The sequence below is a fragment of the Manis pentadactyla genome, chromosome 2 (assembly GCF_030020395.1).
Source record: "Manis pentadactyla isolate mManPen7 chromosome 2, mManPen7.hap1, whole genome shotgun sequence".
In the NCBI taxonomy this organism is placed as follows: domain Eukaryota; kingdom Metazoa; phylum Chordata; class Mammalia; order Pholidota; family Manidae; genus Manis; species Manis pentadactyla.
This window is the reverse complement of record NC_080020.1, coordinates 229,864,348-229,889,675: the sequence shown is the minus strand read 5'-3', so window position 1 is coordinate 229,889,675 and position 25,328 is coordinate 229,864,348. Positions and strand designations below refer to the sequence as shown.

The window sequence follows — 25,328 nt, the reverse complement described above, 5'->3', positions numbered from 1 at the left end:
CTACACTGATGGACAGTGACTGCATTGGGGTATGGGGGGGGACTTGATAATATGGGTAAATGTAGTAACCACATTGTTTTTTCATGTGAAACCTTCATAAGAGTTGACTATTGTTGTTATTCCCACATTCCTATTTCATCAAAGCCAAAAAAAGGTATATCAATAATACCTTAAAAAAATTTTTTTATAAAAAAAATGCCCTGCAATGTTCTTCCTATGGCTTCTGTGGCACGACTTTATCTTGATTTTGACTTTCTTCTGCTGCCTCAGGCCCACTTCTTGCTTTCCTAGATTCTTTTCCTACATCACAAATCTTCACAATAACTACATATTGGACTCACTATTTGTAACGCACTGGGCTGAGAACTTTAGAGGATGTAAAGACAGAAGACAAACAGTCCCTGACCTTAAACAGCTTACAATAGGAAGAGACTCAATAAAACCAACTAGAATGTGACATATGCCATAAGAAGTAAAGTTTTCGTATTTCTTCCCATAGATGATCTTAAGAAGTCATTCCCCAGCAACTCTCATCTCTCAACTGCCACATTCCCACCAAGGCCTTGATTTCTTATCCAAGTTCTAGTCCCACACTTCCCAATGCCTGCTGTCTTCCTGAATGTCTTATCAGCCCTCAAACTAAACATACCTACACCAGATTTCATCACCTTAATACCTACTGAACCCCATTTCTTATCTCAAACATGTGAGAAGGTAAAAGTTTCATCAGTGGCATTTCTGCCAGACACAAAATTTCTGAAAATGCAGAAATCAGTGATGGGTTAAGTAATAATAAACTAACCGTTATTTTAAATGTATTTTTATGACATCCTCTACAAAGAATCACGTTCAAGACTTACAATTCCTGTTCCTTATTCTAGCAGGATGGCACTTGGTCATGTCCCAGTAAGAATGTGCTGAATGGATGAACAGCTGTTCTTAAGGATCATGTGCTTGTCAGCAGATATGTGCTGACTCAGAGCAAAGCAACAAACAAAAGGATACAGAGACACAGTTCCTTCAGGAAACTTACATTAATGAGAACGAAACAATTACTTATAAACGCATGTTACAGAATTAACGAAGCCATAGGGAATCTTAAAGGGCACTCAGTCGGGTGGTAGTCAGCAGAATGAGAAAAACAGGCAAGACAGAAAGTTTTCTAAAAGCCAAATATATTCATGTCAGAATCTCTTCTCTGACTTTGTCTTTCCTGAGTTTTAATATTAAAATTTCCTTTCTTTTACATGAAACTATATTGATATGGTGATGATGGCTGAGAGGGTTTGATGTCATTTTTTAAATAATGTTGTTTCCTGATAAAATAAAGAGCAAATACATATTGATTCTCTGTAATTTGTTTAACTGCCTCATAAACAACAGAAAGATAAGCTTCAATCTGTTATGGATTAGTAAAGCCCAAATCATATTATACTTTGAGAGGAAAAAAGTTGTTAATATCTCTTACTTCATATGTAAATCAATTAGATTCTTTTCAGGGAGGAAATCAATTGAAGTAGATAAAGAAGCCTGTTTAAAAAAGAAAACAAACTAAACCCAGGAATCAATTCTGTATGAAGTACCACACGCTGCAGAGTTAATCGTTTTACGGGGAGTACGCCAGTGTCTCTAAAAGGACCGTGGTGAGGACGTATGGCCGAGCACCCTCTCTCCTGTTGTGACGTTCGTGCCAGCCTGCTCCAAGTCATCTGCTCCGGCCCGTCTGGACACTTCCACCTGCAACCTGCTCTACACCTGCTCACACCCTCCTCATAGGGTCATCAATGGCAGCTCCCCATACCTGGGCAAGTAGGAGAAGGAGGGCCTGAGGCAGCCTCTTGACGAAGCCTACTGAGCCCGCCTGCTCCTCGACCTGCTACTGGAACAGCTGAGAAGACACCATAGCATCAGATCCCACACAGGCATCTCCAGCAAGTAACCGCTCCCTCCATGAGATAAAATCAGATCCCCTTAGGCCACCACATACATAGGTCGGCCCACCAACAGCTTCCCAAAAAGTTTCTCTATGCACAGACATTTTACCTTATCTACAGCAGACACTTTAGCTCCTTTATCCAGCAGCAGCTCTACTACTTCAATATTTCTCATCTTGGTAGCCTTTATCAGTGGTGTTTCACCATCCTGCGGGCACAGATAAGAAGGTTTGCCAGATTAACAGCTTTACTCCTAAGTGTTTAAAGTCACAAAAACATACACGTAAGAATTCAAATAGCTAACTCTGGTACTAGTCTATGTTGAAAATATGAGAATTTTGTTAGCAAAAACTAACACAGAAAGTGCTTTTCCTCTCATAACCAATCACTTGTATCAAAATAATTTTATATCACTCAGCTGAGTATGGGACGTGCCCAGCCACTTATCAGCCATTTCTGGCAACAGTTTTCCCTGCCCCTTGAGGCTGCTGCCATTCCCCAGATCCCACCACTGACACCTGGGGCAGCACCTCCAGGGACTACTTCCCAGTCTCACCAACTCCCCACCAACGAGCCAGTCATTATCTAGATTTTTCAGAAATCGATACCAGCATCGCTTTAGTTTTCTGTGCACCTAACAATCTGTCTGTAACAGAGAAAACAATTTGATACAAGCAATATGCCTCTGGAAAACCTCTCTTCTGAGTTCATGATTGCTTGCAAAATCAATTAAGGGAAAGAAGAAGAGACCACAGTTCATCACTGAATTAGAAAGAGAGAAACCTGGTCAGAAGCTACAGAGTCACAGTGGCTAATGCACAGGTCCAAAAGAAAACGAAAAAGATTATCAAGGAGCTACCAGCAAACCAAAAGGTATCCCAGGAAACTTTCTGCTCTAGGGCCCCAAAGTTACCATCACTGGTTTAGAAAGATGCCAGCAAATGAAACAGAATTGTTCCATGGGTGACTCCAAAACTTTATTCATTAAGAATTCCTGCCATCTCAACCCAGAGTTCCAAATATATCTCCTCCTGAGAAACTAATTTCCATAAGAGCAAAATACAATCACTGAAGTCTTACATAGTTTCATATTTTTCACATGACTTCAGTAAAACAGACTAAAGTGGCTGGTTTGGGGAACCAATAACCACTCACAATGGTCTTTTAAAAGGAAACATATTCTGCATTCTAAACAACAGGAGCATAAAAGAATTCTGGGGAAATAAATTATCTGTCCACAATTGATCAACAGCTGATATTGTATATTCTGAAAATAATTAAAGTAACAAATTACACACGATATTTTGCTGTGAATGCACAGCTCCTGGAAGGATACAAAGTTACTCCTCAGTTTTATATAACCTATAAAATCAGTTGAATTCTAATATCAAATAAAGATTACTAAAAAGAAGGCACTAATATTCAACACTAGGTATTGCTAGGAGAACAGAAATATCTTTTATACCTTTGTGCATATTTCTGTGTCAGGGTTGCACTGTAAGATATCTCTCACCATCGTTGCATTTCCTTTCTCGACAGCCCAGTACAAAGCAGTTTTATTGTCCTATATAATAAAAAAGAAATCGACAATCACTTCATGTAAGATACAATACTGGGAACTGCTATTCGCAACTATAAAACATCATTCTTAACATTGCTAAAGAAGTAACAATTGATAAGATGCAAGAATAACATTTACATAAAACTTTCAATGAAAATTGTTAAAAGGAAAATTACAAATACATATTTTGGAATTAATGGATCTTAACCAACAAGCAGCATGGTGGAAAATATTATCAATTCTTATTCTATCTTGAATTTACTTTTGAGAAATTCTTTATGAAAGAAGCCTAGGAAAACTTAGTATTACTTGACTTAGAAAGCAAAACCCCCCAGAGTTGAAAGGGCAGTTGTGCTTTTGTTAATGCAATCAGATCTCAGGAGCTGGAGGTCGTCAGTCCCTGAGATCTGTATCCCTGGACAAGTAAGTATTCTGACCCTTCCACTCTTCACCTGCCCAATCTTTCCAAAAAAATCTTGCATGATAATGTAGTACACAGACTTAGGATGAATTGTTTTTTATCATTTTTAGCTTTCTTAATGTACACCCATACCACACCTGTACACCAATCTTGACCAGATCTTTTAAAATCCTATCTAGTTCAAAAACCAATAGATCCGCACAGCCTCTGAAAGCAAAGCAAGAGATATGAAACTAAACTGACAACAGCATAGGAAAACAGGATTGGCAGACAAAAAGGCATTAGATAAAAGCCAAATAGGTGATCCAGTAACCATCTTTTAGTGAAAATATTATTTTACCCCCAAAAGACAATGAATTAGTTTCTGCTGCTGCCACACCAAGTTTCCTATACCAAAATTTCACCAATGGAGTTCCCCTTCTCAAAAATGCACACTAGCTTCCCAACTTCCTTAGGCCGCCACTCAAACCATCCCTCCCCCTATCATTCCACCGCCAGCCTGACTTACCAGCTAAGGAGTGAGTCTTTCACTTTCTCATTTTCTTGAATTCACATCCTATTATTCCACTATCCTTGCTGAAATGTCCAGTCTTCCTTTCTCAGCTAAATCCAACCCATCTTTCAAAGTTAGCTCAAATTCCACCTTCTCTCGAAAGCCTTCCTTAATGCCCTCTTTCCTCACCTCAAGACTCATATATTTGAACTTTTCACTAGGCAATCAATCAGATACCATCTTACACCAAAAGTGGCATCTCTTTTTATATTTATGTAAAAACATAAAAGTAAAAGTAAAGAGAGCGAAGTAAAATGTTCCTCACAAAAATACGTGTTTCTTACAGGCAATGGTCCCCTGTTAAGCTCCTCACAGCATTTGGCATAGGATTCATTAATTTCATTGAAAACTGGATTTGGATGCAAGCTAAATACAAGGAAAAACTGAGCAGAAATGCAGACTGTCCAGCAACAGAATAGGTTATTATGCACAGGTTTTTTAAAATCTAAGGCTCTTGAAATACTGGATAAATTAACAACTTTAGGGAAGCTTTTACGTAAAATTAATACCCTTTGTAGCTCTATGCGTTATGACTGCCTTAAGCAAAATCCAGAGGCACTACCAGCCAAGTGGTCCTAGCGGAGGCAAGCAGAATGGAGAAAGAGGAAAAGAAAGATAAAACAAGAATGGAAGAATAACGTATGAATGAAGAAAACAAAACAGAGGTTAAATACTAAAGGAAATAAACTGCATACACTCTAAGTGCTACCAACTGTCTCAGTACCATAAACTACTCATTTCAGAATTGATTATATTTTACACTAGTAAGAGAGGTGTATTTGAAAAAATTAGCTTCTTTTTGGCTTACTTCCATCTAAATCTAACTTAACATTAATACAGAAATTCCATAATAATGTCAGTGAAACTTAGTAATACAGGCATCCATTAAATAGATTAGGGTTTACAAGTCTATCTCCATAGAAAAGTTGGAAGAATGACATTGTGTTCCGTCAACACGTATAACCAAGGTTACTCAAAGATAAAGACAGCACTGTAGCCACACATACCTGTCCTCTAATGTCTATGTCAGCATATTTCTGGAGAAGTGCTCGAACAATTTCCACATGACCACCTCTGACAGCACCAATCAACACAGTATCCCCACTCTTGAAAGACAAAACAAAGTATATTTAATGATGGGAACAAATAAACACTGCTCTGAAGTTAAGGTTAATCATTTATTAATATAGTTTTTTCTGCATATTTCTTGTAAAAAAAAAGGATCTGTAAATAAGAGAAAAATTTTAGTTAACTAATACTAATACCTGATATTAATAGCACTCAGCGTAAGGGATCAAAGACTTTATACCTCAAAATGAACACTCTGAAATTCCACAACAAAAGCTTAAAAAGACAAGTCACCTAGAACAATAAGCCACTCTCTTTGAAGGTAACCTCCCATTATAAATGTAAATTAAATAAAATAACATGGCTGTCAATGAACCAGATGAACATTTGGAAATTACATAATATAAATCCTTTGGAATAATGTTATGCGATGAAAGCCATGGATTCTAAAAAAGGGAATTGTAAAGCTGGAGCCGTCAGTGAGTGGGTCTATAACTGCATTTAATTAAGGTAGAAGATTGATTCCCAGAACAGCATCCACATTCTAGTTAATTTGTAACTACAGGCCAACAGTACATAAGACTGACTCATGCCCCAGTACAAGACCTAGATAAAATTCATTACTTCATAAGGACATCTCTTTGCCCTGAAATTACATTCACCAAGCAACAATTATTAATTATACCTTTGGTAACGGGCATAATTTTCCTTTTGGCTGAATAACAAATCAGTTGTAGGGATTTGGGCTGGGCAGGTCCATGAGCTGTAGCTCTATCCTCTATCCTGACAGGGCCCCATGGACTATAAATCAACATGCAGGTCCTTGAGGATTAGCACCACTGTGCAGTATCCTAACTACTACATTGGAAGCAGAAATAAATCCAAGGCAAACAAATTCTAGTTGAGAATGTTAGCATTAATATGGGTCCAGACTAGTAAATTAATAAAAAGTTATAAATATTTCATTGCTTACTATACACCATGCCTTGTTCTAGGCACCAGGAAACAAGAGATTCAAGGTCACAGCTCTGAAAAACTAACAGTCTAGAGGAGACAGACAACATACAATAAACACAAACAAAAAAATCAAACAAATGCCACACAAGTAAATTCAAATACAGTGATGTGATAGAAAGTGACTGGGTAGCTACTTTGGATTGGACAGCTGGAGAAGACCTTCCTGAGGAAGTAATATTTGGGGTGAGACTGGAATGACAAGGAGGAGCCAGCCACATGAACATCAAGATCAGCACTCCAGACAGAACCCCACTGGGGCGGGGGCCCCAAAGGAGCACCAGGGTCAGTGTGCAAAAGGGAAAGCTAATATGGCTGCTACCTATTGAAACAGGAGTAAGAATGGTACAAAATAAGGACGAAGAGTTAGGCAAGGACAGTGTCATGTAGCGTCTATGAAGTAAAGAAGTAACACTTACCCCAATGCGCAAAAGGAAGCCCTGGATGACTTTAAACAAAGAAGTACTTTTTGCCTCAGACATGAGACTGACTGCTTTAAAGATCACTCTGATAACAGTGGGGAGAGTGAATTAGAGACAACAAGGGAACTCAGTTCAGATGCTATTGCTGTAACAATGGGAGATGGCGGCTTGGACTAGGCAGGTAGTAGTAGAAATGAAGGAAGTGGACAAAGGTTATATTTTGGAGGAAGAACCAATAAAATGTACTAAAGAATTAGATGTGGTAGCTGAGGAAGAGAAATCAAGGCTAATGTGTAGATCTGGGGCTTTAACAACAGGGTGAATGGTGGTACCACTTACCGAGATGGAGAAAACCGAGGGAAAAGCAGGTTGTCTTGAAACAAACAAGACCTCTCTTTAGCTGTAAGCTTAGAAGGCCCGTTAGACAATCAAACAGAGCTCAAGTAGAGTGCATACACAAGTGTAGAGTTCTGAGAAGATGATAGAGCACGAGATACAATTCTGAAAATTCTAACTGTAAAAGTGGAACTTGAAGCCTTAGGACAATGAACACCACCAGCCATGAACAACATGTACAGTGATATGTATCAAGGACAGTTATTGACTAATAGCACATGTGACATTTTCAATAACAATAGCAATGGAAAAAATTAAAAAGAAAACCTTTCACAAAGATTGAGTAGTTTTTAACTTGTTACTTCTAAGTAGAAATAAAATTTTTCTTACAACAAGTGTATGAAGAACACTGAAGGGTGGGGAAAAGTTAACATCACCACTAGAAGACAAGTTTAAACAGGTAACCTACCCTATCAGGTATGTTCACATATGTTCCAGCATCAAGTAGATCCTGTACAATCTCGGTATGTCCCTCCTTTGATGCGATCATCAAAGCAGTATTTCCATCCTTATCTGTTAAATTTACATTTGGATTCCTCTTCAAAATTTCTTTTACTGACTGTGTGTAGCCTCCTTTCACTGCCACAATAAGTGCAGTCATTGAATTCTTAAAAACAAAAACAAGCCCAAGAAATCAGTATATTCTACAAAACATGATTAATGTGATAGTCATACAACCAATATTTTCAAAAGGTGGCCTATTACTAATAGTTATTTCTGATAATAAAATGCCAATATCAATAACCAGACATACACCAAAAATGGCCAGGAGCTTATTTTCCTTTTCAAAGATACATTAATTCTTTTGAGAGATAGGTCTGTTATGACATCCAATTGTTTACATGATCATTTGAAATTGGACCTCTTAACTAATAATGCATGAAGTATAAAGTAACTGACAGGATGATTCAAAATTAAATGCATTCTAAATTAAATAGTCCAAAGTAAGGTCAATAAGACTTCAAATGAAGAATTGTTTAACAACAAAAGCTATAGGAAAAACTGAAGAAAACAATGAAACAATAACAGTTATAGGATATTTCAATAAAAGTATAATATATCCTTCCATCTATCACAGTGATCTAGAAATATTTTCAAAATCTGTATTATTTTCAGTGGTTTTGTAAAAAACTGCACATCTAATTTATAACAATACATCACCTAATAGAAGAATCTGACTCATTACCAAAAGGAATTGTTAAAATTCTTCTTTAGATTTCATCTATTTTGAGATGTCATATAATTCCCTTATAAAATATTTCTATTAGATCAACCTCCAAAACTAAGCCATGATTTTCTCACATATTAAAATAGTGATAGCCTTTTCATTTCTTTAGCAGTCTGTAATCACAGAGACAAGCCACGCTTCCACTTGATAAACTGTCCCAAAAAGAAGAAAGTAAAAGTATGACTTCTGTGGCTGTCTAAGAATCATGCTCTGTCTCCAACTGCACTAAAATATTACATGCTCCTTGAAGGTCAGCAGTTAGCTCCTGCCAATATGGAAAACAGGAGGACCTGGGTGATATTAAGTCAAGCATGATTTAAGAGTTCATTTTTGTTACACTGGAGCCAGCGATTTGGTAGTATGTCTTCTCAGAATCCTTGATCGATTTTACATAATATTTAATTATGTAAATAGTAGTCTGTATTACTTGTTTCTTATTCATAGATGTCATTTGCTTTCATGATACAGTCATTTGTTAGGCTTCTCCAGTATCACTAGCACACGTGGCACCAGGCTGCACACACAACAGGTGTTCAATGAAGAACTAATAACTGCTAGTCAGTAAGATGTATTGAACCAATTTTTTAAAGTTTTCTAGGTTTTACCACTGATTTCTAGTATTTTAAAAATCTGTCTATTGTAGAAGGAAAATAAGTCACAGCTAAAAAAGCCTCAAAATTAAAATACTAAATTTTTAAAGAAAAGGCAATTTAAGAGAGCTTTCTAGCTTTTTCCCCACAACAGTATTTCAGACTGATCTGAAGAGTATTTCAATTTATACTGATTATTGAAAGATATTCTTTATAGTTTTAGCCTTCCAAAATTGATGTGCAATAGATACTTAAAAACACATGTTTATAATATTTAATACCTATAATACATTTATCAGGATAAGTGAAAGAAAATGCTTATTTGTCTAAGTATCATTTAAGAACTACAGAGATGTTTTTCTAGGCTGTGAAGAAAAAATATTCTCTCTCTTAAAACTAAAAACATATCTTTATTACTTACAGCTCCTTCTTGATCAACATCAGCTCCCATGGCCAATAAATGTTTTACACATTCCAAATGACCCTTTCGTGCAGCCCAAACCAGAGGGGTGGTTCCATACTATTAAAACAAATAATAAATTAAAAATTATTATCAGAACTGTACTTAAAAGCAACTGGTCTGAACATGAATTTTTTATTAAAATCACGCTTTATTATTAGATTATATTTACAATTAAAATTTTAATCCTAAATAAATCATGTATTTCCCATTTGATGATTGACCACCACATAAAAGAAATGTCTTTTAACTAACTTTACTTTTCATAATCAGTGAATTTTTTCATCATAAAATCACACAGCCTCTAACTTTCAACAGGCTTTCTCTGTTTCCTGTATCTTGTGAAATAGTTTAAAGTCCAGCAGTCTGACTACATGCAAAAATAGTAACAACCAAGTACCAAATACAGTTCTAAATATCTGAGTGGGTTAACTTATTATGTAATCCTTACCACAAGAATAAGTACAACTCACAATAACACATTTTCACAAATGAGCTAATGAGGACTTGAGAACCTAATTACAGGCTCAAAGTCACAAAGGTGGAGCAAGACTGAGGAACCCAAAAAGCCTCGCTTCAGTCTGTGCTCTTAACCAATACCAGTATCAGCCTCTATACTTCACAAAACAAACTACAATCTAGAAACTACACCCCAAAGCACCTTCTGCTTGTAACATGATTTAAAAGACATTAAAGAATATAAATCATACATAAAACCAATGCTGTATCTTGGGGGAGTCTGGCAATCAAGAGACACATGAATATCCACAGTGATACTCAACTGCATTGGAGACTGCAGACTGAAAAGAACGTTTAATGAATGCCTACTCTCTCTAACAGCTCTGTCCACCAGAACTTTGTGTTGATAGAGACACACTATAATTCTGCACTAGCCAGCACAGTCCCATATGACTACTGAGCACTTGGAATGTGGTGAGTATGACTGAGGAGATTTGTTTTTCTAGCGTCTGTGTTTAGTACAGATATAGAGCACTGTGCACAGTAGGTACTAGACATTTCCTCAAAGTGTAAGAGTGACAGACTAGGCAGCATAGTACCTGATTCTGGAAGGGCCCTGAATGCCAAGTTATATAATAACATTTTTCAGTAAGCCAGAAGGAGAAATTAAAGGTTTCTTCATCATTGTGAAGTGTCAAATCTGAAACACTAAGAGATAAGAACCACAAACAATAAAACCTCACTAACCTGAATTATAAGGCAATTTGAATTAATGAATTGTCCCAAATACAATATTTTAAAATGCCAATTACAAGTATTTGCAATAGTCTCCTTACAGTCCTTATTAAGCTATTATATTATGCAACATGTTTATAAAAAGGATCTGTGTAGTACACAAATCTTAAGTGTACTACTTGATGATTTCTGTGTATAGATATATATATATATGTATAGATATAGATATATAAGCCGTATCTATATATACACACCTGATAAACACCATCCAGAAAAAGGATGACTTCCACCACTCCCAACAGGTTAAGCAATACTATTTTATTTAAATTTATGAGAATATATTCTAATTATCAAAATCTCTCTAATTAATCACTGTTTTCCTGTATTTCACTATTACCCACAATGTGTCAAGTTCCAAAATAATATGTCAATATGTCAGGTTCTTAAATACTTATAAATGTTCAGGGTGAATATTAGAGATTTTAAAAAATGAATAGAACAAAATGAGGAGCTTTCTGGAACTAAGGCAAATGAGCTGAGTGTGAAGGATGACGAGAGGCTAAAGCAGACAAGGAGAGGGCATGCCACACGGGCAAGAAGCACTGTGATGGCATGGAAGGGGTAGAGCAGATGAACTCAGGAACCTACATCACCATCATTTGGTAGTCTAGCACGCAAGGTAGTTTTCGGATACATATAACAAGAGAAAAGGTAAAAAGGGAGGAAAGGCCTGTCTTCATACGTTATACCAGGGATTGATGCCTTTAGGATTTTAAGCATGAGAAATAGGTAACTACTCTTGACTTTTAGGAAGATCATTCAGGCAACAATACACAGAAAGATACAGGACTGATGTAGGAAGAAGAGTTACAACAGAAAACTTCCAATAACAGAGACAGGAAATCATCCCTATCTATTTTCCAGAGAATGACAGTGTGATATAAAAAATACTAGAAGGGCTCATGAACAGGAAGAATGAATATTGCTAAAACAGACATACTACCCAAAGCAATATAGAGATTCGACACAATCCTTACCAAAATACCAATGGCATTTTTCACAGAACTAGATAGAGCAAATAATCCTAAAATCTGTATGGAATTAAAAAAGACCCCAAACAGCCAAAGCAATTTTGGGAAAGAAGAACAAAGCTAGAGGTATCATACTCCCTCTGTACTACAAAGCTACAGAAATCAAAACAGTATGGTACTGGCACAAAAATAAGACACATAGCTCAATGGAACAGAATAAAGAGACCAGAAATAAACCCACACTTACATGGTCAATTAACACATGACAAAGAAGGCAAGAATATGCAACGGAGAAAAGACAGTCTCTTCAATAAATGGTGCTGGGAAAACTGAATAGATACATGCAAAAGAAAGACCACTGTCTTATACCATACAAAAAAATTAACTCAAAATGGATAAAAGACCTAAATATAAGAGCTGAAACCATAAAACTCCTGAAGCATAGGCAGTAAACTCTTCAACGCCTGTTTTACTTTTTTTTCTGGATATGTCTCACCAGGCAAGGGAAACGAAAGCAGAAATGAACAAGTGGGACTACACCAAACTAAAAAGCTCCTGCACAAAAAACACCATCAACAAAAACAAAAAGGCAACCTACTGAATGGTAGAATATATCTGTAAATAATATATCCAGTAAGGGGCTAATATCCAAAACATACAAAGAATTCATTCAACTCAACACCAAAAAAAACACAAATAATCAGATTAAAAAACGGGCAAAGGACCTGAATAGATATGTTTCCAAAGCAGACATACAGAAAACCAACTGACACGGGAAAAGATGTTGAACACCACTAATAATGAAAATAAAACCACAGTGAGTTATCACCTCGTACCAGTCAGAAGGGCTAGTATCAAAAAATCAAGGAATAACCAAGGATTTGGAAAAAAGGGAACCCTCGTACTACACTGGTGGGAATGTAAATTGGTGCAGCCACTATGGAAGACAGTGTGGAGGTTCCTCAAAAAATTAAAAATAGAAATACCATATGACCTAGTAATTCTACTTCTTGGAATTTACTGAAAGAAAACAAAATCACTACTTCAAAAAGATACATGTACCCCTATGTTTACTGCAGTATTATTTACAATAGCCAAGATACAGAAGCAACTTGTGTCCATCAATAGATAAATGGATAAATAAGATGTGATACATATATACAATGGAGTATTACTCAGCTATTAAAAAGAAAGAAATTCTGCCGTTTGCAACATGAAAAGACCTAGAGGGTATTACACCAAGTGAAACAAGTCAGAGAGAGAAAGACAAATAACATATGATTTCACTTATACATGAAATATAATAGCAAATGAACAAACAAAACAGAAATAGACCATTAAACATGGAGAATAAACTAGTGGTGGCCATGGGGCAGAAGGGTGAGAGGACAGACAAAATTAAGTGAAAGGGATAAAGAGGAACAAACTTCCAATTATAAGATAAATAAGTCACAGGGATTAAAGTACCACATAGGAAATATAGTCAATAATATTGTAATATCTTTGTATGGTGACAGTTGGTAACTACACTTAACTGGTAAGCATTTCACAATGTATGTAATTGTTGAACCACCATGTTGTACAACTGAAACCAATACTGTGTATCAACTATACTTCAATTTAAAAATGTAAAAAAAAAAAAACAATGGAAGGGCACTTAGTACATAATACGTATAAGGTATCTACCTCTGAGCATATACCTTTTAAATGTATATAAAATACTTAATACACATAAATGTAAGGTACATGAGAGCAGTCTCGTGAGATCACAAGAAAATATAACTTAGCCACACTGAGTGGACATAATTATGGACTGGAACCTGGAAAGATCCTGCTGACTTACCTTATCAGAGCAGTTGACTTTAGCACCATTTTGCAGTAAAAGATGCACTATATCTGCATGGCCTCTCCCTGCTGCCCAAATGATTGGGTAAACACTGTACTGCTAGGAGACAGGCAGGTGGGGAGGTAGGAAAATAAAGAGGAAGGGAGCAAGGGAGGCAAAGACAAAATCTTTTAGGTGAATATTTACAGAACACATTTTCTAAGAAAAGTAAATAACCAAGATACTATAAAGTAATACTTTAAAAAATCAAGTTACAGACCATTCTTCACTTTAAAAACACACACAATACTCATAATACATAATTGGCAACTAAGATGCACTCAACATTAAATAAATACATATTATGAACACATTATTTTTATAGATTCAATACATTTAATGTGATTATCTAGCCAACAGGCAAAACTAATAAAAGGAATATGAAACTTTTTTTATCTAATCCTTCCATTAACTTGAATAAAATTTTCCTTTTTTCAGCCTTACTGAGATATAACTGCAGTATACCTCAATATAAAAATACAACTATAAGATAAAGTATATGACATGATGTTTTGGTATACATATACATTATGAAAGGAGTAGCCATCAAAAAAATAGTCTCAATCTACAGTCTGAGATCAAGTTTCAAGCAAAGTAGTAATGCATGTTATCACCATCTGTAAAAATATACAGACAAATGGTATCAATACTGGTAAATGTCCTTTTCATTAAAGACTTTACATTAAAAGAACATACCCACATGGACAGTGACTGCATTGGGGTATGGGTAGGGACTTGATAATATGGGTAAATGTAGTAACACACTGTTTTTTCATGTGAAACCTTCATAAAAGTGTGTATCAATCATACCTTAATAAAAAATTTTTTTAAAAAAGCAACATACCCACAGAGAACAGGCAAGATGACTAAGGATTTCAGAATCTCCTTTTGAATGTTATATAGTTTTAATTAACATTTTAGCTCCTTTACTTGCCTTTTGTTGATAAAAATTGAGAAATAAGCTAGCCTGAGAAAAAAACTCTCATGTTTTGAAGTCATGTTATGATATTTAGTAAGGTCTAGATCATTTCTATCTGCTATGAAGTCTAAAGTACAATTAGCCGTAAATATCTATAAAATTCTTTGCCACTTATATTACAGATGAATTTCTGTTAGGCTTACCAGACCAGTGACACTTGGATTAGCACCATGAGAAAGAAGCAACTCTACTACTTCAGTACGGCCTTTGTAACATGCCCACATAAGAGCTGTCCATCCTCCCTAAAAATAAAAGAAGGAAGGAGAGAGAAACTTTACACCATCTCCAAGCACAAAAACGTCATTAATGAAGTCCCTTTTGTGAATATTCTTCATAAAACCACTGTTTTATGAAGGTATCAACATGTAGTTTTAAATTCCCAAGCTCGAGAAAGAAATATAGTGGACCTGAAATAAATCAAATCTCTTAAGACCAGAAATGATTACTCCAAAGTTTGTACAATATCATAGAAATTGAAATAGGGAACATTCATGTTGGAGTCTTCTAAATTTCCCAGATGTATTTTTGCCATTTAAAAATTTTTCTTAAGGAAACGTTCTATGTCCCTAGATATTCTCCTCCTTGTACAAGTCTAGACTTTTTCCCAGAGGGAGATCCAGCAATCATATTCAACTCCTGCACTTAAACACATCCTATGAATCTCAGATTACAGTAACCTCTTGCTAAAAAAGAGAGAATGCTAAGGCCATGATCTGGATGTAGATCATGATTTTCAGGGGTCAGCAAATTTACCAAGTATGAATTAACAGCATGATAAATTTCTATTTTCTAAGCTTACAGGAGCAATTTTTTCTTTCATTTTTTTTTTATTGAGCAATTTTCTATTTAGCTATGATGCAATTCAATAAAAGAGACTAATATAATCAAGTTCTACTAACAAACAAATGCTTTGTTTTGTTTTGTTTAATCAGTATTTCGACCATTCCACATTTGGTTCTGAGAATATAAATCTGTTTTACCTTCTGATTCTGTTTTATCATTACTAAAACAGAGATTTAAAAAATACCTGCCCTTAGAATTGCACAGAGCTTACTTACTGCTCAGGAGAAAGGACAGATAGACAAAATTGTCCGGGTACACTCTGCCCAACAGGTTGGGAACTTTCTCGATCTTCAGGCACTCCAGCTCCCTGGCTGGCTACACAGCTCAGACCCCCTCCGTGATACACAGCCTACCGCATCTTTCTCTCAGCCAGCCTCACCTGGCTCGCAATCGGGCAAATCCTACCCCGGCATTAGGCCAGCCAGAGGAAAGCACCATCTACAGCAACTATGAACGCAAAGCAGAGGCTTGTATCTGTGTCCTTGGCCCACTGGCTCAGGCAGTGGAGGCAGGCATAGCAGCCGGGAAGCAAGAAACAGCTCTTTCCTCCCCCCAGACACCAGTACCGCTCCCCTGCGACCCCCGACATTGCTCCAGGGGCTGAGCAGCTCCAGAGAGTAGAGCTTCTGGGCACTAGAGGGCGCCATATACAAACATGAAACGACAAAGGAACCTGCTTCAAAGTAAAATTATGAATAGAACACCTGAGAAAGATTCAAATGAAATCGACCTCATGAATCTTCCTGAAAGGGATTTCAAAACAAATATCATTAACATGCTCATGGAGGTACAGAGAAATTTTCGAGAACTCAGGAATTAATTCCGGTCGGAGATCCAGTCGTTCAAGAGCACAGCTGAGGGTATTAAAAGCAGATTAGATACAGTGGAGGAGAAAATAAATGAAATAGAAATAAGAGAAGAGGAATACAAAGAACAGAGGAACAGAGAGAAAAAAAGGATCTCTAAGAATGAAAGATACTGAGAGAACTGTGTGACCGATCCACACGGAACAATATTCGCATGATAGGGATGCCAGAAGAAGAAGAGAGAGAAAAAGGGGAGGAAAGTGTCTTTGAGGAGGTAATTGCTGAAAACGTCCCCAATCTGGGGAAGGAGATAGTCTCTCAGGCCATGGAGGTGCACAGATCTCCCAACACAAGGGACCCAAGGAAGACAACACGAAGACACATAGTAATTAAAATGGCAAAGATCAAGGATAAGGACAGACTGTTAAAAGCAGCCAGAGAGAGAAATAAGATCACCTATAAAGGAAAGCCCAGCAGGCTATCATCAGACTTCTCAATAGAAACCTTACAGGCCAGAAGGGAGATGTATGATATATTTAATGCAATGAAGCAGAAGGGCCTCAAACCAAGAATACTCTACCCAGCAAGATTATTATTTAAATTTGAAGGAGGGATTAAACAATTTCCAGATAAGGAAAAGCTGAGAGAATTTACCTCCCACAAAACATCTCTACAGTCTATTTTGGAGGGACTGCTATAGATGGAAGCATTCCTAAGGTTTAACAGCTGTCACCAGAGGTAAGAAAATCACAGTAAAGAAAGTAGAACAGTTAATTACTAAGCAAATGCAAAATTAAATCAACTATCCCCAAAGTCAATCAAGGGATATACAAAGAGTACAGAATATGATACCTAATATAGAAAGAACAGAGGAGGAAGAAAAAGGAGGAGAAAAAAAGAACCTTTAGATTGTGTTTGTAATAGCATATTAAGTGAGCTAAGTTAGACTCTTAGATAGAAGGAAGTTAACCTGGAACCTTTAGTAACCACAAATCTAAAGCCTGCAATGGCAATAAGTACACAGCTATCGATAATCACCCTAAATGTAAATGGACTGAATGCACCAATCAAAAGACATAGAGTCACTGAATGGATAAAAAACAAGACCCATCTATATGCTGCCTGCAAGAGACTCACTTTAAACCCAAAGACATACACAGACCAAAAGTGAAGGGATGGAAAAAGATATTTCATGCAACTAACAAAGAGAAAAAAAGCAGGAGATGCAGTACTTCTATCAGACAAAATAGACTTCAAAACAGAGAAAGTAACAAGAGACAAAGAAGGACATTACATAATGATAATGGGGTCAATCCAACAAGATATAACCATTAAAATATCTATGCTCCCAACACAGGAGCACCTACATATAGGAAACAAATAATAACAGAATTAAAAGGGGAAATAGAACTCAATGTATTCATTCTAGGAGACTTCAACACTCCACTCACTCCAAAGGACAGATAAACCAGACAGAAAATAAGGAAGGAAACACAGGCACTGAACAACAGATGGACCTAACAGACATCTACAGAACTCTACACCCAAAAGCAGCAGGATACATATTCTTATCAAGTGCACATGGAACATTTTCAAGAAAAGATCATATACTAGGCCACAAAAAGAGCCTTGGTAAATTCAAAAAGATTGAAATTGCACCAACCTGTTTTTCAGACCACAAAGATATGAAACTAGAAATACATTATGCCAAGAAAATGAAAAATCCCACAAACACATGGAGGCTTCACAACATGCTCCTAAATAACCAATGGATCAATGACCAAATAAAAACAGAGATAAAGCAATATATGGAGACAAATGACAACAATAATTCAACACTGCAAAATCTGTGGGACACAGTGAAGGCCGTGCTAAGAGGAAAGTATATTGCAATACAGACCTACCTCAGGAAAGAAGAACAACCCCATATGAATACTCTAAACTCACAATTAATCAAACTAGAAAAAGAAGAACAAACGAGGCCAAAAGTCAGTAGAGGGAAGGACATAATGAAGATTGGAGCAGAAATGAATAAAATCGAAAAAAAGAATAAAACAATAGAAAGAATCAATGAAATCAAGAGCTGGTTCTTTGAGAAAATAAACAAAATAGATAAACCCCTAGCCAGACTTATCAAGAAAAAAAGAAGAGTCTACACACATAAACAGAATCAGAAACGGAAAGGAAAAATCACTCCAGACACAACAGAAATACAAAGAATTATTAGAGAATACTATGAAAAATTATACACTAACAAACTGGATAACCTAGAAGAAATGGGCAACTTTCTAGAAAAATACAACCTTCCAAGGCTGACCCAGAAAGAAACAGAAAATCTGAACCAACCAATAACCAGCAACAAAATTGAACTGGTACTCAAAAAATGACCTAAGAACAAAATCCCTGGACCAGATGACTTCACCACTGAATTTTATCAAACATTTAGTGAAGACCTAATACCCATCCTCCTTAAAGTTTTCCAAAGAGTAGAAGAAGAGGAAATACTTCCAAACTCATTATATAAGGCCAGAGTCACCCCAATACCAAAACCACACAAAGACACCACAAGAAAAGAAAATTACAGACCAATATCCCTGATGAACACAGATGCAAAAATACTCAACAAAATATTAGCAAACCGAATTCAAAAATACATCAAGAGGATCATACACCATGACCAAGTGGGATTCATCCCAGGGATGCAAGGATGGTGCAACATTCGAAAATCCATCAACATCATCCACATCAACAAAAAGGACAAAAACCACATGATCACCTCCATACATGCTGAAAAAACATTTGACAAAATTTAACATCCATTCATGATAAAAACTCTCAACAAAATGGGTATAGAGGACAAGTACCTCAACATAATAAAGGTCATATATGACAAACCCACAGCCAACATTATACTTAACAGTGAGAAGCTGAGAGCTTTTCCTTTAAGATCGGGAACAAGACAAGGATGCCCACTCTCCTCACTTCTATTCAACATAGTACTGTAGGTCCTAGCCATGGCATTCAGACAACACAAAGAAATAAAAGGCATCCAGATTGGCAAGGAAGAAGTTAAACTGTCCCTGTTTGCAGATGACATGATATCAAACATAAAAAACTCTATAAAGAATCCACTCCAAAACTACTAGATCTAATATCTGACTTCAGCAAAATTGCAGGATACAAAATTAATACACAGAAATCTGTTGCATTCCTACACACTAACAATGAACTAGCAGAAAGAGAAATCAGGAAAACAATTCCATTCACAATTGCATCAAAAAGAAGAAAATACCTAGGCATAAACCTAACCAAGGAAGTGAAAGACCTATACTCTGAAAACTACAAGACACTCATGAGAGAAATTAAAGAAGATACCAATAAATGGAAACACATCCCGTTCTCATGGATAGGAAGAATGAATATTGTAAAAATGGCAATCCTGCCTAAAGCAATCTACAGATTCAATGCAATTCCTATCAAAATACCAACAGCATTCTTCAATGAACTGGAACAAATAGTTCTAAAATTCATATGGAACCACAAAAGACCCTGAATAGCCAAAGCAATCCTGAGAAGGAAGAATAAAGCTGGGGGGGGTGATTAAATTCCCCAACTTCAAGCTCTACTACAAAGCCACAGTAATAAAGACAATTTGGTACTGGCACAAGAACAGACCCATTGACCAATGGAACAGACTAGAGAGCCCTGATATAAACCCAACCATATATGGTCAACTAATATACAATAAAGGAGCCATGGATATACAATGGGGAAATGACAGACTCTTAACAGCTGGTGTTAGCAAAACTGGACAGCTACATGCAAGAGAATGAAACTGCATTATTGTTTAACCCCATACACAAAAGTAAACTCAAAATAGATCAAAGACCTGAATGTAAGTCATGAAACTATAAAACTCTTAGAAGACAACATAGGCAAAAATCTCCTCATTATAAGCATGAGCAACTTCTTCCTGAACACATCTCCTCAAGCAAGGGAAACAAAAGCAAAAATGGACACATGGGACTACATCAAACTCTAAAGTTTCTGTACAGCAAAGGACACCATCAACAGAACCAAAAAGCATTCTACAGTATGGGAGAATATATTTGTAAATGACATAATCCGACAAGAGGTTAACATCCAAAATATGTAAAGAACTCATATGCCTCAATACCCAAAAAGCAAATAAACTGATTAAAAAATGGGCAGAGGATATGAAGGACAATTCTCCAAAGAAGAAATTCAGATGGCCAACAGACACATGAAAAGATGCTCCACATCACTAATCATCAGGGAAATGCAAATTAAAACCACAATGAGATATCACCTCACACCAGTAAGGATGGCCAGCATTGAAAAGACTAAGAACAACAAATGCTGGAGAGGATGCGGAGAAAGAGGAACCCTCCTACACTGCTGGTGGGAATGTAAGCTAGTTCAGCCATTGGGGAAAGCAATATGGAGGTTCCTCAAAAAACTAAAAACAGAAATACCATTTGACCCAGGAATCCCACAAAGAATACAACTTCTCAGACTCAGGAAGACATATGCACCCCTATGTTTATTGCAGTACTACTTACAATAGCCAAGATATGGAAGCAATCTAAGTGTCCATCAGCAGATGAATAGATAAAGAATATGTGGTACATATATACAATGGAATACTATTCAGCCATAAGAAAGAAACAAATCCTACCATTTGCAACAACATGGATGGAGCTGGAGGCTATTATGCTCAGTGAAATAAGCCAGGCAGAGAAAGACAAATACCAAATGATTTCCCTCATTTGTGGAGTATAACAATGAAGCAAAACTGAAGGAACAAAATAGCAGCAGACTCCGAGACTCCAAGAAGGGACTAGAGGTTACGAAAGGGGAGGGGAGTGGTAGGGCTGGTGGGGAGGCAGGGAGATGGGGATTGAGGGGTATTATTAGTACACATGGTGTGGGGGCACAGGGAAAACAGTAAAGCAGTGTAGCACAGAGAAGGCAAACAGTGAATCTGTGGCATCTTACTACACTGATGGACAGTGACTGCATTGGGGTCTGTGGGGGGACTTGATAATAAGGGTAAATGTAGTAACCACATTATTTTTTCATGTGAAACTTTCATAAGAATGTGTATCAATAATACCTTAATAAAAAATTTTTTTAAAAAACTCGCCCTTATCTAAGAATGGCAAAACTATAGAAAGCACAAACAGATAAGTTGTGACCCAGGGCTGAGGAGCTGGGAGAGGGGTGGATCGCAAAGGCCTAGTGTGGGGGTGCTGAGGCGATGAAAGTGTTCTGTGAGAACTGTGCTGGTGGGTGTATGACATTCGCACTCATCAGAAAGCACTGGACTATACACCACAAAAGGTAAAGTTTACTGTATGTAACTTTTTTCATAATCAACCAGAATATGGAGAGGAAAGACAGAATACAGACTGGGACAAATTAATCTACATTACAAATTAATTGCAATTACATAATTACTTAGAAGCTGACCCTATGGAACTTTGGCAAGCAGTATTTTGACTGAATACTATAAGGCTTAAGACAAAAAAAAAAAAACAATGGACAAACACTGTATTTAGTAGGTAAATGTTTCTCTCAGGGTAGATTAGAAATTCTATTAAATACTTTACTTGTATACTAGACTTGAACAAATAAGTAAATATACTGTATAGACGAGAACCAGGTTTCTCACTGTCAGAGAAGAGTTACACATCAAGGAAAGGGAGAAAGCTAAAATGGAATGAGTTGGCAATATCAGTTTGGCTTATTAAAATATATATGTATATATATTCTTATATATGTATAAAAACAGAAATAGATTACACGTATGCAAGAATTAGTATACAGACTTGTATTTCCCACATCTATCCATTGAGGACTTAAGCAGTGACACCTGAGCAGCAATTAGCATGCCTAACACCTAAATATTAGTTTCTAAATACCATTTTTCAATTTAGAAAAATGACTGATTCCAGAGCTATAATCAGAGAAATAAGCCAGGGAAAACCCATGATGAACATGAGCCTTGAAGCATCTCCTGGTGCCAGAAAGTAAGGAAGTGCTTTAAAAAAAGAGGACAAAGCATCTTCGAAGGGCAGAGATGATCCCAATCATTATGAGTCCAAATAATTCATGAGTCCAAATATATCTACAGATATATAATGAGAGAGTGTGGCAAAGAGACACACACACACGTGCACTGAGAACTCTTCCTTACAGAAGAATTCCAATTAATAAAAGTAGAGGAATGAGGCAAATAGAAAAATCACCATTATAACACCATAGTAATAACAGCTAAATGCAAGATATATTGGTAGATGCTAAAACCAATGAGTAAAAGTTTAATCAAAAACAGGGTATTTGTATAGTTTCAAAATATCTTCCCTAAAATTTTTAGTAATTATAAAGGGAAAAATAATAATCTCACAGTGATGAAATCTGGCAAACCCTTCTTAAGCCAAGAGATCAAGGTTAATATCACCAGTGACACACTGTGATACCATGTACCAAGCAGTCAGGCTAAGTTTTGAACCTAGGTCTACCTTATTCCAAAACCTTTCTCCTCTATCATTCTTCCATATATATTAGCAGGGGAGTTAGGAACTGTGAAGCATACCATAAAGTACTCTGAATGGGCAAAATGCAGTAAGATTCTTAAAAATATGGTCATTACCAGTGATATGTTCTAATATCCTGTAGACATGGTACCTGAGAAGGGCATACATTTCTGTGTACCCTTCCCAATAAAGCAATCTCAATCTAATCATGAGAAACATGAGACAAATCTACATTGAGAGACATTCTAAAAATGCCAAACAAGTACTCTTCAAAAGTGTCAAGGTGACAGGGAAAAGCTGACATAATTTCTTGAGGTCAGATTAGAAAGCCGGGTATTTGGTCATTTTATGTACACCAATGTTTTAATCTTCAAAATGCCTGCCCAGAATTCTTTTAATATCATGCCCTCACTTTAATCTGTGTAATGTTACCCTATGCAAGAATCTATGAGATAAAAATTTAATCTTAAGAAAACTCTGCCCAAATTTGCAAAATGAAAAGACTGGAGTCAGGTGCCTACAGCAATAGCTGTAGTTTGGTGCCAATTAAAGCTGCTCTCAAGGAAGAATCATCACTAGACTTCCTGGCATTTTCTCACGGAACTCTTCCTGAAACCCAGACAACCCCTCGAGGTCACTCTCGTCTTCCTACACGAGCCTCAGGGACTCTGCCTTCCCTCACAGCTTAGCAGCTACGGCCACCCACACAATCCTTGGATGTTAGGGTCCCTCAATACTAACAGCTAAGGTAGACACAGTCCTCAGTTTCCCAATTTTTGGTGTTTCAAAGCCAAACACAAAGACCCTCTAAATGTTAAAAGGTGTTGTAATGATTACTTCGGGGAAATAAGAAGAAATATGGACAAGTAAAAAAGTTTAAGAAATCGTTTTTGAATCTTACTACATTTTAACACATTCCTAATACTTTATAGTATACTCTACAGTTCCTAAGCCCCCTAATATATACGGAAGGACGACAGAGAAAAATGCCTTTGCAGTAAGGCACACCTGGGTTCAAAACTCTGCCTGACTGCTTCATAGGTGAGTGACTGGGCAAAGAGCACTCCTTCAAGTTTCAGTTTCCTAAACTAGATACACTGAGGACACACTTAACTCTTAGCCCATAGGATTATTCTGAGAAGTCAATGATAGAGAGGCTATAAAACACCTAAGGGATAGTCAAAGAATAGGTACCTAATATTAATTCATCTGATAAACTGATTGTGGATAAAATGAGAGTTCCTGTGGCCAGGATTCTCACCTGGCCCTGGCTGACTAGCTCACTGCACACCTGTGAGCTAGTCAATACATGGCTGTTGACTCTATAAAAAGAGCTCTGCCCAGTGCTCTGGGCACAACACGGTGGCAGGGCTGCAAGGCTGCAGGAGAGCAGAGCAGAGGCTGGAGTGGTGGCAGCACCAAGGACAGAGGCCCAGAGGACCGGCTGTGCAGGACGACTGAGCAGAGAGGCCCAGAGGACGGCTGTGCAGGACAGCTGTGCGGACAGAGGGGCCCAGAGGACGGCTGTGTAGACAGAGGGACCCAGAGGCAGAGACCAGCTTGCTGCATGCAGACTCGCTCTGAGTGAACGGGATTCTAGTGACTGACCTGCCACCTGGAAATAAAGTTGGGTATAACCCTTTCACCCCAAGAACGTTTTGCTGTCATTTTCTTTGGTCACACTGAATCCATAGCGAATTTGCCCGGGGCTGAAACCCATTGGCAAGACACTGATACGGCACCTTTAATAAAATACTGAGAACTAGGTAACTCCATGAGTTTCCTTCCACGTTATATGCCAATAAGATAATAGTAGGAGTACCACATTTGACTCCCACCTGCCCCATTCGTCCTCTGCCTATTCATCATCTCTCTCTGAACTTCTATAGCAATGTACTTCTTTTCAGAAATAGGATACAAATGGTTCTGTATCTTCCTATAAAAATAAGTATATCACCAATTTCACTAAATTTTGAGAAAAAAACATAAGATTACACCAGTAAAAAGACTATGTAATTACAGCACAATATTAATTGCAAGAAGAGAGTGGAATGCTGCAGTTTCTTAAAAACTCAGACCACCTGTACTTCAAAAGCATCATCAGCAAAGTAATACATGTTTTATATATCTAGGCAGATTGATTCCTTCCTCCCTTCCACTGTTAAAATTAATTTTGAAAAGGCTGAATATTTTGCAGAATAAGCTAGAAATGATCCCTTTCTTTACCTCTAGGCTTTAAACAGATACCATGATCAAATAAGAACTAAAATAATTAAGAATCATACCTTGTTAACCTGCAATGTATATAGATGGCATGTCTGAACACAATTACATTTAAAAAATAAATTTATAAATATTATTCTGAAAATTATAACTTTAAACT

General features: G+C 36.9%; 1 protein-coding gene across 9 annotated transcripts in view; it reads right to left on the bottom strand.

The window, feature by feature from the left end:
• Positions 1–25,328, bottom strand: part of KIDINS220 (kinase D interacting substrate 220) — a 120,944-nt gene that overhangs the window by 76,775 nt on the left and 18,841 nt on the right. For 5 of the 9 annotated variants that reach the window (XM_057497471.1, XM_057497473.1, XM_036881862.2 and 2 more), the window contains exons 5-11: positions 14,880–14,978; positions 13,716–13,817; positions 9,609–9,707; positions 7,779–7,976; positions 5,477–5,575; positions 3,400–3,498; positions 2,044–2,142 (exon numbers count right to left, since the gene is read on the bottom strand). In XM_057497471.1, the coding sequence (XP_057353454.1) occupies positions 2,044–2,142; positions 3,400–3,498; positions 5,477–5,575; positions 7,779–7,976; positions 9,609–9,707; positions 13,716–13,817; positions 14,880–14,978 (795 nt within the window). The remainder of the gene's footprint in view (positions 1–2,043; positions 2,143–3,399; positions 3,499–5,476; positions 5,576–7,778; positions 7,977–9,608; positions 9,708–13,715; positions 13,818–14,879; positions 14,979–25,328) is intronic. The other 4 variants (XM_057497472.1, XM_036881863.2, XM_036881866.2 and 1 more) reach the window with 1 other exon arrangement.